The following is an 11,235-nucleotide window of genomic DNA, read 5'->3' as shown; positions in this document are numbered from 1 at the left end:
ACAAACAGAAACAAAGGGTCGAATTTGCCACAAACCACTTTTCCTCAAATGTTGTTCTTGGGAGTTTTCCGGGCTGAAAGAAGACTGTGCTATGGAGGCATTTTCAAGAGGCTCAGGAATCTTTTTTATTTTACTTTTTAGGTGAGGTGTGTAACCATAAACAAAATTTCATCCAATGATGACTACTTGCCACATATGCCAACCACAAAACGCAGATGTGGACAGATAGCAAGGTGCATGGTTTTATTTTTTCTACCAGACGACATCTAAAAGAAACTGTTCATGCCGATGTACTTGCAAAGTTTAGTAAGTGCATATTGAAACCCCTGGCAAAAATTATGGAATCACGAGTTTCAGAGGATGTTCATTCAGTTGTTCTAAATTTGAAAAAAAAAGAAAGGTAAAAGAGATGACACAAACTAAAATCATTTTGAATGGCAACTTTCTGGCTTTAAGAAACACAAAAAAAGAAAAAGAAAAAAAGAAAGAAAAATGTGGTAGTCTGTAACAGTTACTTGTTTAGACCAAGCAGAGGGAAAAAATTATTAAAAAAAAAAAAGAAGAAAAAAACTACAACACTTTAACACCTAGTATTTTGTTGCACCACCAAATGCAAAGCAACAAAATTTTCTCAACAGACTGTCCAAGTGATATATATATATATATACATATATATATATATATAATCAATGACTATTGACCAGAGGGGAAAAAGAATGTGAAGCCTAATGGGGCGTTGTTTTGTTGACCCATTTCTCAGATGAAAAAGATCTAAACTAAAATTTTCTCTCCACGGAAGATTTCAACATAGACATGACTAGTACTAAGGAATAGGATATCTTTTTCTTCCACTTGGTGTCACTTCAGAATTCAATTTCACCGAAAATTGATTAAAAGTGATTAAAACACACACAAAACACCGAGCCGCACTAATGTAAAGCAGAGCTGCTAAATATCATTGCTGCAAATGCCATTAGTTTGAGACCTCTGCTTCACACGACCATGATGGTTTTTCGTGCATTCAATGTTGTTTTTCGGCCCTGCCGCTTACATACATCCTGATTCTCAAAATATTTTGATGATATTACAATTGTAATGTTGACAAATGTTCTTAAACTGTTGCACTATTTGCTCACACAGTGGTTCACGTGTTGAAATTCGCCCCATCCTTGCTTGTGAAAAACAGCTTTTCTGGGATGCTCATTTTTACCCTGTTTCCAATATACCTTGTTCACCTGTGTAATGTTCCAAACGGTCGTTTAAAAAAATAAAAATAAACTTTTTGTTCCTCTCCCGGCTTTTTTGGAACATGCTGCAGGCATCAACTCTATTAGAGAATTTTTGTATTTTAAAAACAAAACAAAACAATGTTTGTCAATTTGACCACCAAATATATTGCCTTTTTAGTGTATTTAATTGAATATAGGTTGAAATGAATTTGCAAATCATTGCATTGTGTTTTTATTTACATTTTACACAACATCCCAACTTAATCAGGAATGAGGTTTGTATGTCTACTTGTCAAGCAGAAGTGTTGCTAATTCTACGTCACTTCTTTATTTTCTCAGGTGCATAATGTCACTTCACTCTGATTCCGTTTGCTAGACTTATGTCCAGTTGTTGACAAACAAGTGCTTTTTTCCAGACGTGAGAATTCCACCATAGTTTCAGCAAAGCGCCTGATGGCTGACGCTGAAAGTAAAGGTCAATGTGAGGCTGCAGGGGTGAGCCAGCTATGACTATGTGTCGGCGAGCGCACAAGGAAAATGAGTGACAGCTCATCTGTCATGTCTTCTGCCTCACATTGGTTGCTTTTCCTTCGGCGTGGTGGTTCCTTACGCATCAAATTAGAGGTATGTACAAGATGGGCCCAGAGAGGGTTTTTCTTTCACATATATCATTTTACTAATGTAATATTCTCCGGTCATATTAACAAATATGACAAAAGGTGATTTATTTCTCTTTAAATATTGGAAACTCCTCCTTTTGTCGCCATCAGGTTGGTAGGAGAGCGTTGGTGCATGGGTATCCTTTTTCAGTGAAGTTCCTTCGACCGCCGGTGCTATGCATTTCCATAGTTTTGATTGAATATTAATAGAAATCAAGTGCAAAGTATTAAACTAATTTAAAAATATACATTTATAGTCCAATAGGTCTCATAAAGTCAAGTTCTCATCATACGGGCAGAAAAAAAACACCAAAATGCAAATCAGTTCAGAACAATGGGTGGCGGTATTACAATTTTACAGTCTGCAAACCGAGACGAAGAAGAACAGTACCCGCTTCCTCTTCCTCCTGTTACTAGCAACAGGACTTTTGCCTACGTCATTTGTTGACGTCGTGCCGTGCTCATTTTTAGCTAAGTGGACATAGCTTTACGAACACAAGGGCGATAAATATGAAATAAAATTCAATAAAATGTGAGGTGACACGAACCAATTGGTGAAGCAAGGTTCGATATTACTTGCCATTATCTCAAAACTCGTTAGCGTTTGCTAAAAGTTAAATGAAATACGGAGGGGTAAACAAGGTCGGGTTGGCCTATGCTGCGTTTTTAGCAAGTTAACGAGCCAATGCTAGTATAAGCAGGGTAGCTCTTACTTTTGCTATCCAGCACAATTTCCATTTACTGTGTCTGTGTATTTTTTTCGACGCGACGTGGCGACTTAAATAGGCTTTTATAAAATATTAATTTATTTTGCTGGCTAAACTAGGTAGCGCCACTTAGCTGTCGAGAGTAGGCTGCTTCCGAAGTGAATACGCATTTAGCGTGTGTTAGCCGTTTGTGTTAGCTTTCAAGTAGTGTGAACATTGTCGTTACATTGCAGTTTGTCCGTGTACACATTTCATTCTTTTGGTTAACCTTAAACCCCAGGACTATGGCGCCGCGGTTACAGTTGGAGAAAGGGGCTTGGCGTTGGGTGGAATCGGTAAAACCTGAAGATATCTGCCAGGAGCATATCGAGCTAGCGTACCGCATCAGTCTTCCGGCCTGCAAGAGAGGAACCTGCAGGTACTCATTGTGATCATATTTAATAACGAGTTAAACAAAGCCTAAACATGTACGCATTTTCTTCACACGCTAGTTTACCTTTTTTTGTTTTATGTAGAATTATCGCCTAAATGTTGCGTGTTAACTCACACAATCGTCGTATTGGACACTGTATTGCGACATATCGTCAAATGACATCCATAAACATCACGTTAACCCGTAGCATTATTCAACCATTCGTTCTTATGCTCCCGAATTAATTTTTATACTGTGACTTGAAACTGCTTAGAAACTTCTAAGCACATAGTAAATGTATGCATATGCAATTGTTCTTTGAAAAACGGTTTAAGTTTCTGTTCATGCTGTGACTTTTCAGGAGAAACTGTAAAGGCAACCCCAACTGTCTTGTTGGCATTGGTGAACAGGCGTGGCTTGGGGATATTGATGAAAATTCTTTCCACAATATTGATGACCCAAATTCGGAGCGTAGAGATAAGGTACAATACTTGATAAATTCAATCACTGTGCACAGTACTTTAATACTTGTTTCTGTTTCTATTACAGAACACGTTTGTTGGTTTGACCAATCTAGGAGCTACGTGTTATGTCAACACCTTCCTGCAAGTGTGGTTTCACAACCTTGAGTTGCGAAGAAGCCTCTATCAGTGCTACAATTCCCGTGCACACGAACACAACACAGAGACAGGTACAAGTTCAAATTGTTTACATTTAGTAATTGAGCTGGTTTAAAATTTGTGCTTCATTTTTTGCTTTTTTTGTGTACACCTACAAAAGCACAGCTGTATCTGACTGTATCAGTGTGTTACAGACACTAAAGAGAAGTTTATCAAGTTCAGCCCCGCCTGTTTTTATTTTTGAAAAAAATACTGTTATCATTGGGAAGTTTAAACATTCAAATTATTCTCTAACAGTCCTTGAAATTTATGCTTAGCTTAGTGCCCTTTGCATAAGAATTTGGAACTCAATCTATCCATTCATACATACATACATATACTGTCAGCAACTGAACTTATTTGTTCATGTAAACATAGTCAGTGACTTTTGCTTTGTATTCAATTTATCCATCCATTTCCTGAACCGCCTATTCCTCACAAGGGTTGCAGGGGTGCTGGAGCCTATCCCAGCTGGCCTCGGCCAGTAGGCAGGGGTACATTTTATATCAATGGAATTGCCACATTTATGTTGTTAACCATTCCGTTTGATGTTTTGCAACTATTTTAAGTTGATTGTTTTACTGTAAATGTTACAATTAGCACTACTGACAGTATAGTGTGATCATATAGTGCTACCCCAGTTAAAGAAAAAAAAATACATTTTCTATTTTTTTAAAATATATTTTATAATTCAAATTTTATTTCAGGGTTAAATGGTTACTACCATGAGATGTGCATTGTAGTATTCTCTGACATGTTCAGTAAAATACTAAAGCTATTAAGTTGTATGTTAATTTTTTTTGGGGGGGGGGGGCAAAATGCCCACACTACTCTAACATATACTTGGTCTGTTTCAGATTATGAACCTCAGTCCATTTGTGAACATCTACAATATTTGTTTGCACTACTGCAGAACAGCAACAGAAAATACATTGATCCTTCAGGGCTAGTTAAAGCTCTTGGCCTAGACACTGGGCAGCAGCAAGTAAGAGATTGTGAAACTGCCTGCCGATTTCTTTTACTATCACTTCAACAGTATGATGCCCGAGTGGAGACTCCACAGAGCACTCAAGTTATTGTTTTCTCTCTCAGGATGCCCAGGAGTTTTCAAAGCTCTTTTTGTCCTTATTGGAGGACACGTTGTCCAAGCAGAAGAACCCAACCCTGCAAAATGTCATTCAGCAACAATTCTGTGGACAGTTCTCCTATGTAACTGTGTAAGCAAACCGACTGCTCAAATGTAATTGTATTATTAAAGAAGCATCACCATAGCGTATTGCTCCCCCTGTCAGACTTCAAAGATGCATTTTATTCACATTATCAAAGAAATATTTTATAATATTGCAGTCACTGTTGTTTTCCAGCTGTGACGAATGTGGGCGATCGTCTGCGTTGCCCTCGAGATTCTACGAACTCGAATTGAACATTCAAGGCCACAAGAACCTTACAGAGTGTGTGAAAGAGTTTCTGAAGGTAGGTTTAGGTCACAGTAATATAAACACAATTTAATCCTGGAAATACACATGCTTAATGTATTAGTCGATGATCGGCCTAACTCTCATAAATCTTAGTAAGACATTATGATCATTGTGTTAAAATGCATTTTAACCCCAGGAGATGGGCAATTTAAATTTTATTATGTTTTGGCTTCTCTCGATCTTAAAAACATAATTGAAGAAAAACGATTAATGTGCCAAATGGTTTGGTGTGTGTTCAAATTCCTGACGTGAACGTTGCCTGAATGCACCATATTGCTTGCACAGCGAACATTTGATGTGCGTGTGATTCTACTTTCCTTTATAGTGCGTTAAGCTGTTTAACATTTGCTCCCAAAAACGCACAAATACATTCTATTTTAAATATTACCGTGCTCCCAAAGACGCATTTATACGTTAAAAAAAAATAAAAAATTGTTATGCTCGAGCATACAGTAGGCTTTAATGGAGCCTCTGAACTGAAGAGAATGGTTCAAGCAATGGTAATTATTTAAAGAAAACGACCAGCAGGTGGCAGCAGAGTATAATAAATCAACCAGGACCATGTTGCAAAAAGCTCTTTCCCCATTCACACAGATTTGTGAATAATGGTGAAACTTAGCTATATTCTAATGCTAATTGCTGCAAAACGGAAACCGATAGAAATATGTTTTTATAGCAATAGAACACAATATTCTGTGGGCCTAGCAAACTCAGTCAAAATCCAGTAAAACAGCCGGAAGCAAAGGGGGTTGCTTCAGTGAAAATGGTTGGGAGTGACTGAGTTGATGACTCTCCAGTTGGTGTCAAAGTGCTTTATTAATACTTTATTAATAAAGTTGAGTAGACAGTCTGAGACAAGGTGACGTGAGAACCCCAGTAGCGCATTTTTCCGACCGAATCGGCACATGTGAATGAGCCTGGTTTGTTAAAATGTGATCAGCACGGCAAGTGTTTTAGGCTTTCAGCATCAAAGTAAGCACTCGCCTTTCTAAAGTATTCAAATGGCCCTTGTACTTGCGTTGCAGTGCTAGCTAAATTAACATTAGCGACTCTAGCCGCATTAGTAACGTTTATTTTGAAGTTGGCCTAACCACGTGTTACCGTTATGAACAAGTGTTGCTGCGACTGTCTTCCTGACAGTGTACGCTAAGTGAATCCCAGAGGCACAAAATGCCCCGGGGAAAAAAACAACTCGTGGCGTTCTAATTCCGAGAGGTTTCGTCAAAAATTGGTGAATTTAAGCATTGACGGAAGGGCGTTTTCGTCCGTCAATGTAATCATCAATCTATCAATAAATTCAGCATTTTGGTGATGGATTGACAAACGACGATTGATGGAACATTGACGGATGCCCACCTCGAATGCCGAAAAAAATGACGGGTGTTCATTTTGCTGCGCCATCGACGAATGGCGGATTAAGGGTTCGTCTTGAAATATTGACGGATTGAACGATGACGGAAGGGTGTCCCGACTGCTGATGATTGCCGAGCAAAGTAATAAAATTAAATAATGTTTACTTAGTTAGTGGGGGGAGTGGCCATCGTAAATTTTGAGCATTTACAAAATTTGATGTAATACGTATCTGGGTGGTGCACAGCGTCATGTGAAGCGTGCTCTTTGAGTATGACACATGAAAATGTTTGCATGTGTTTAGGAATGTTTAGCCTTCTAATGAGCATTATATCAAACTTAAGCAATCAATCAGTAAACCCCATCTAGGCACTGTATCATCATCTTTTTGCTGTTGGCCTCTGACGCCATCCTAGCACGATCGACTTGACTTTGCACCAGTCTATTTAACAATCTCTTAATGCTTGTACGTATCGCTATCAGCCATTTTTCCAGACAAATGCACATTTCATTGACATGACATACAGGTAGTCCTCAATTTATGAACACAATGGGTTCCGATATGATTGTTTGAATTTGTAAGTCGAACAACATTACATTTTGTTTAAAGATAACATTTAGTAATAATACAAATATATTAAACATTTAAAAAAAAAAATAACAAATTACATTTATATACAGTATATACTATTATGCCGATAAAGAGGATTTAGATTTAGGATTAAAGATTTATGTTCATATGTTCAATAAAATTCCTAAAATTCAAAATAAATAAATAACGAAGTTGACTGAGGGCTGCTTCTCATGAATATCTTCCAGGAAAGCCTCTGAAAAGTACTCACAGTGTGGTGCCAATATGAGATGCATGAGTGCGTGCGCCTGTGCCGTGCATTACCAGACACAGAGGGAGTTGAAATGTGCAAATGGCGCGGTGCTGCTCGGCGGAGTTGTGGCAGAGAGGGGAACTATAGTACAGTACTGCACCGTAATGTATAATGTGGTGCACACTTAAAAATGTGAATTTGCGAGCGAAATATGGCAATTATGGACATCAGTCAGCCCTTGTTTGTATCTACGAATGTTCGTTACTCGAGGACTAGCCTACCTCTACTGCGATAAGTTGATGTAATGAAAATCCGTTCATTTGACCAAATTTCTATCTTTTATACCGTTTATGGCGTTTATTCTGCCCGCCACAAGGACCAGCATTAACTACGCTTGTCTCAACTTTTCAGGATGAGAAACTAGATGGAGACAACCGCTACTTCTGTGAAAGCTGTCAAAGTAAACACAGCGCTACCCGCAGAATCAGACTGCACAGTCTCCCTCCCACCCTCAACCTGCAACTAATGCGCTTTGTCTTTGACAGGTTTGTCACAGTTCATCTCTTAACATAACTTCAGAAAATTAAAGGTGCGTTGCAGACCTCAAATTGTTAATGTTAAAGATTTTTCTGCCCAGATGAGTACAAAGAGCCTTGACTTTCTAACTGCAACTGCACCTATCAGCTTGTATCTTCCCTTCAGTTCAGAGCATTTTTGGCGAACACTCCACAGTATTTTGTGGGGGGGAGGGGTGTAAGGCACCATGCACAAGCTTGACACAGAAGCTGCAGTTAACGCTTTAGGCCAGAGGTGACAGTCGCAAGTAAAAAAGTGACAACCTTTGCAATGCACCTTTAAGCAGTGATTAAAGCACAAATCAATGTCTAGATGAAAAATCATAACAAATAATGATGCATCATTAAGCATTAGTTACCATCTTCTGTGATGTAATCTCCAGACAAACAGGCCACAAGAAGAAACTCAACACCTACATCAGTTTCCCCGAGCAACTGGACATGGCACCATTTTTTGAAGTTACAAAAGGTATTACCAGTTTTAATCTTTATGACAGTTCTGTGCCTGTGTCAGATATGTGTGGTTACATAAGGATAAATACTTGACTACATACTTGTTATACAAAATGAATGGATGAAGTAGGATTTTCTTGACATTTATCAGAAACTGCCATTGTTCACTAGCTGTCTGGCCCTGTGTGAAAATTTACTTCCCCCCCTAAACCTATGCCGCTTTTCCATTAGACCGGTTCCACACCAAGTCGGCCCCACATGTTCGTGGTTCCATGTGACTTTTTTGGGGCCGAAAGGTTAAATTAAACCTCCTTTTAGAACCATCTCTGAGGTGGTTCTGCAGCGCCGGTCGTCTGGGGCCGAGTGGGGCCTTGTCGTCACTGTTATCCATTTGGCCGACAGCGATGCAGCAAGCAATTCGTGGCACACGCCCATTTCCTCATTTTACACGAGCGAGGCAAGAGGCACCCGGCGGCCTTCACAAGTCCTAAAAATACAGTATATACAATAAATATAATAATGTCTTATAACGACGCTGAATTGTATTTACAATTTAATATTTACAATTTAATATTTACAATTTAATATTTACAATTTAATATTTACAATTTAATATTTACAATTTAATATTTACACTTTAATATTTACAATTTAATATTTACAATTTAAAATGTACTTGTTGATGGATTTTTAATGATTGTGGTTAAAAAAAAATTGCGAGTGCGAGCCCTGTTGCTCCCCTGTTCCATTGTGATGGCTCCTGCCTCAGGGATCCGCCTCGGGGTTGATGGGTTTGGTGGCCTCCGGAGGGCTTCAGACGCCGGACGAGCCGTTGATTTGGAGAGGCGGCCAGTTAAATGAATGAGCGCTGGCAACGAGCTTCGCGATCCGGTCGTGAAATCAAGATTGAATATTTCATTCATGGTGGTCCAAATTAATTTGTAAATATGGTTCATTCAATGTTGGTGTAAAATGCAAAATGTTTGTACTGTATATTGTGTACTTTTGTTTTGACGCTGGCCAGACGGTGCACGCGAGTCTCGCTGGTTTAAACCCGGAAATAGCTTTTTCATCTTTTTATGAAAGCTTCTGCGCATTTAATGGGCTGTACTTTGCGATAACGCCACATTATGCAACGGAAATTAATATTTTTAATCCCAGCAAAAAGAGTAGCCGCGAATTGCCACTCATCAAAAGTTATGGCAGAGCTGCACACTGCGCGTGTGCAAGCTTAGACAGTTCAAATTAACCCGCCTCCATCCCGCCACGCGCCTGTTGTAATGGAATTGCAATGGAGGCCGTCTGGTGTGGTGCCGTGCCAGTCGGGTCTCGTGGAAAAGCGGCTCTTGTGACTGGTTGGGCCACCTTGAGGAGCAACAAGTAAAATCAAGCGTTTCCTATAATTGTGAATTAATCTTTTAAATCTCTGTGGAGATATTTTGGCCCACTCTTTCTTTACAGCATTGGTCCCCAACCACTAGTTGGGTGATTATATATGATTGAGAATCAAAATATTACCTGACCAGCTGTGGGCTGTAAGAATATTTACTTGATCAGATGCAGTGGAAATGTACGTGACAGCAGCCAATTGGAGTCCAGCTTTTCCATATAACTTCGGCTTGCAAACTGAAGTAATCAGAATCCACCAATAAATGAGAGAAGTAGCAGTAAACAGTAATAGTACCATTGGGCTAACATGCAGCTGATGAGCAGCCATGACTTGCCATTATTTTCCAAGGATGAAGCTATTTTGACAAGAGCTGTTCCTTACCATTGCTTGTGTGGCGGTACCTACGGAGCGATTAAATCAAGCCGTTATGCAAGGGATGTTGATATTCCCCAGTTTCTTTAATATTTAATACAGATGCTTTAAAGCTGGTAGTTAAAAAGCTCTATGAGAAAAAAAATGTGACAATCACATTGGGACAAAAATAATCATCACCCTTCGTCTGAGTGACTCCACACTTTTGAAATGTAGTGTATATGTGTGTGTATTTTTGTGAAAACTCTTAAGTTATGGACTACATTTTGATTCTTGATTGTTTTATTTCATTTAAATTTTGTATGTGGATTGTCCAAATACTTCTGGACCAAACCGAATGTGTTCTGGTTGTTTTTCTAGATCAGAAGTGCGTGTATGAACTGAGTGCAGTGCTGATTCATCGTGGCATCAGTGCCTACTCAGGACATTATATTGCCCATGTGAAAGATGCTCATACCAGCGACTGGTACAAATTCAATGATGAAGAAATTGAAAGGATGGAAGGCAAAAAGCTGCAGTTGGGTACAGAAGACGATATTGGTAAGCAACTACTAGTGGTGTAACAAATCACAAATTCACGGTTCGGATCGGATCACGAATTTGAGTCATGGATCGAATCGTTTTTTGGATAAGCAAAAAAATTAAATTAAATCAGATAAATGTAACTTTATCTTCATTTATTTTATAAAATGTTTTTGTCCATAAAAAAACATAAAACACATCAACTCAAAATGTCTAATATGGTCGTTAGGATTTAGGAGCACAACTTTAATTGCAATATAAGGCAAGATACATTCTTATTTTATATATGCTCCATGTATAAAATAAAATGGTATATTGCACTTATAATGTACTTAAATTTTGAGTTGACTTTTGTTGTTGTTTTAAGTGTCTTATGAGTGAAGACAAAGTTCTATTTATCTTTTTTTATTTATATATAATAATAAAAAAACTCATAAGTGCATTTTATGGCACATTCCCTTTGTTTAAACATGGACAGTGAATTACAAATTAATCTAGGTCCACAATACCGGAATGGCAAGTGGATGGCAAGTCTGTGGGTTGCCATAGCCTAGTGGCCTCCTTTGTCAGGGGTGCCCTTTGCCTTCGTTCTAGGAACCCACCTC

The 11,235-nt window shown here is 38.6% G+C and overlaps 1 protein-coding gene across 4 annotated transcripts in view; it reads left to right on the top strand.

The window, feature by feature from the left end:
* The first annotated feature begins 2,293 nt into the window (after positions 1–2,293).
* Positions 2,294–11,235, top strand: part of usp48 (ubiquitin specific peptidase 48) — a 30,613-nt gene continuing 21,671 nt past the window's right edge. For 3 of the 4 annotated variants that reach the window (XM_086087075.1, XM_086087074.1, XM_086087072.1), the window contains exons 1-10: positions 2,294–2,452; positions 2,876–3,013; positions 3,369–3,489; positions 3,557–3,698; positions 4,524–4,651; positions 4,759–4,883; positions 5,031–5,139; positions 7,730–7,863; positions 8,277–8,362; positions 10,469–10,648. In XM_086087075.1, coding sequence (XP_085943201.1) covers positions 2,880–3,013; positions 3,369–3,489; positions 3,557–3,698; positions 4,524–4,651; positions 4,759–4,883; positions 5,031–5,139; positions 7,730–7,863; positions 8,277–8,362; positions 10,469–10,648 — 1,159 coding nt within the window. In that variant the 5' untranslated portion in view covers positions 2,294–2,452; positions 2,876–2,879. Of the gene's footprint in view, positions 3,014–3,368; positions 3,490–3,556; positions 3,699–4,523; positions 4,652–4,758; positions 4,884–5,030; positions 5,140–7,729; positions 7,864–8,276; positions 8,363–10,468; positions 10,649–11,235 lie in introns of all 4 variants that reach the window. The other variant, XM_086087073.1, reaches the window with a different exon arrangement.

The sequence above is a fragment of the Leptonotus elevatus genome, chromosome 10 (genome assembly GCF_054856555.1).
Source record: "Leptonotus elevatus isolate MCC_2025b chromosome 10, RoL_Lele_1.0, whole genome shotgun sequence".
Lineage (NCBI taxonomy): Eukaryota > Metazoa > Chordata > Actinopteri > Syngnathiformes > Syngnathidae > Leptonotus > Leptonotus elevatus.
This window is presented reverse-complemented; position numbering and strand designations above follow the sequence as displayed.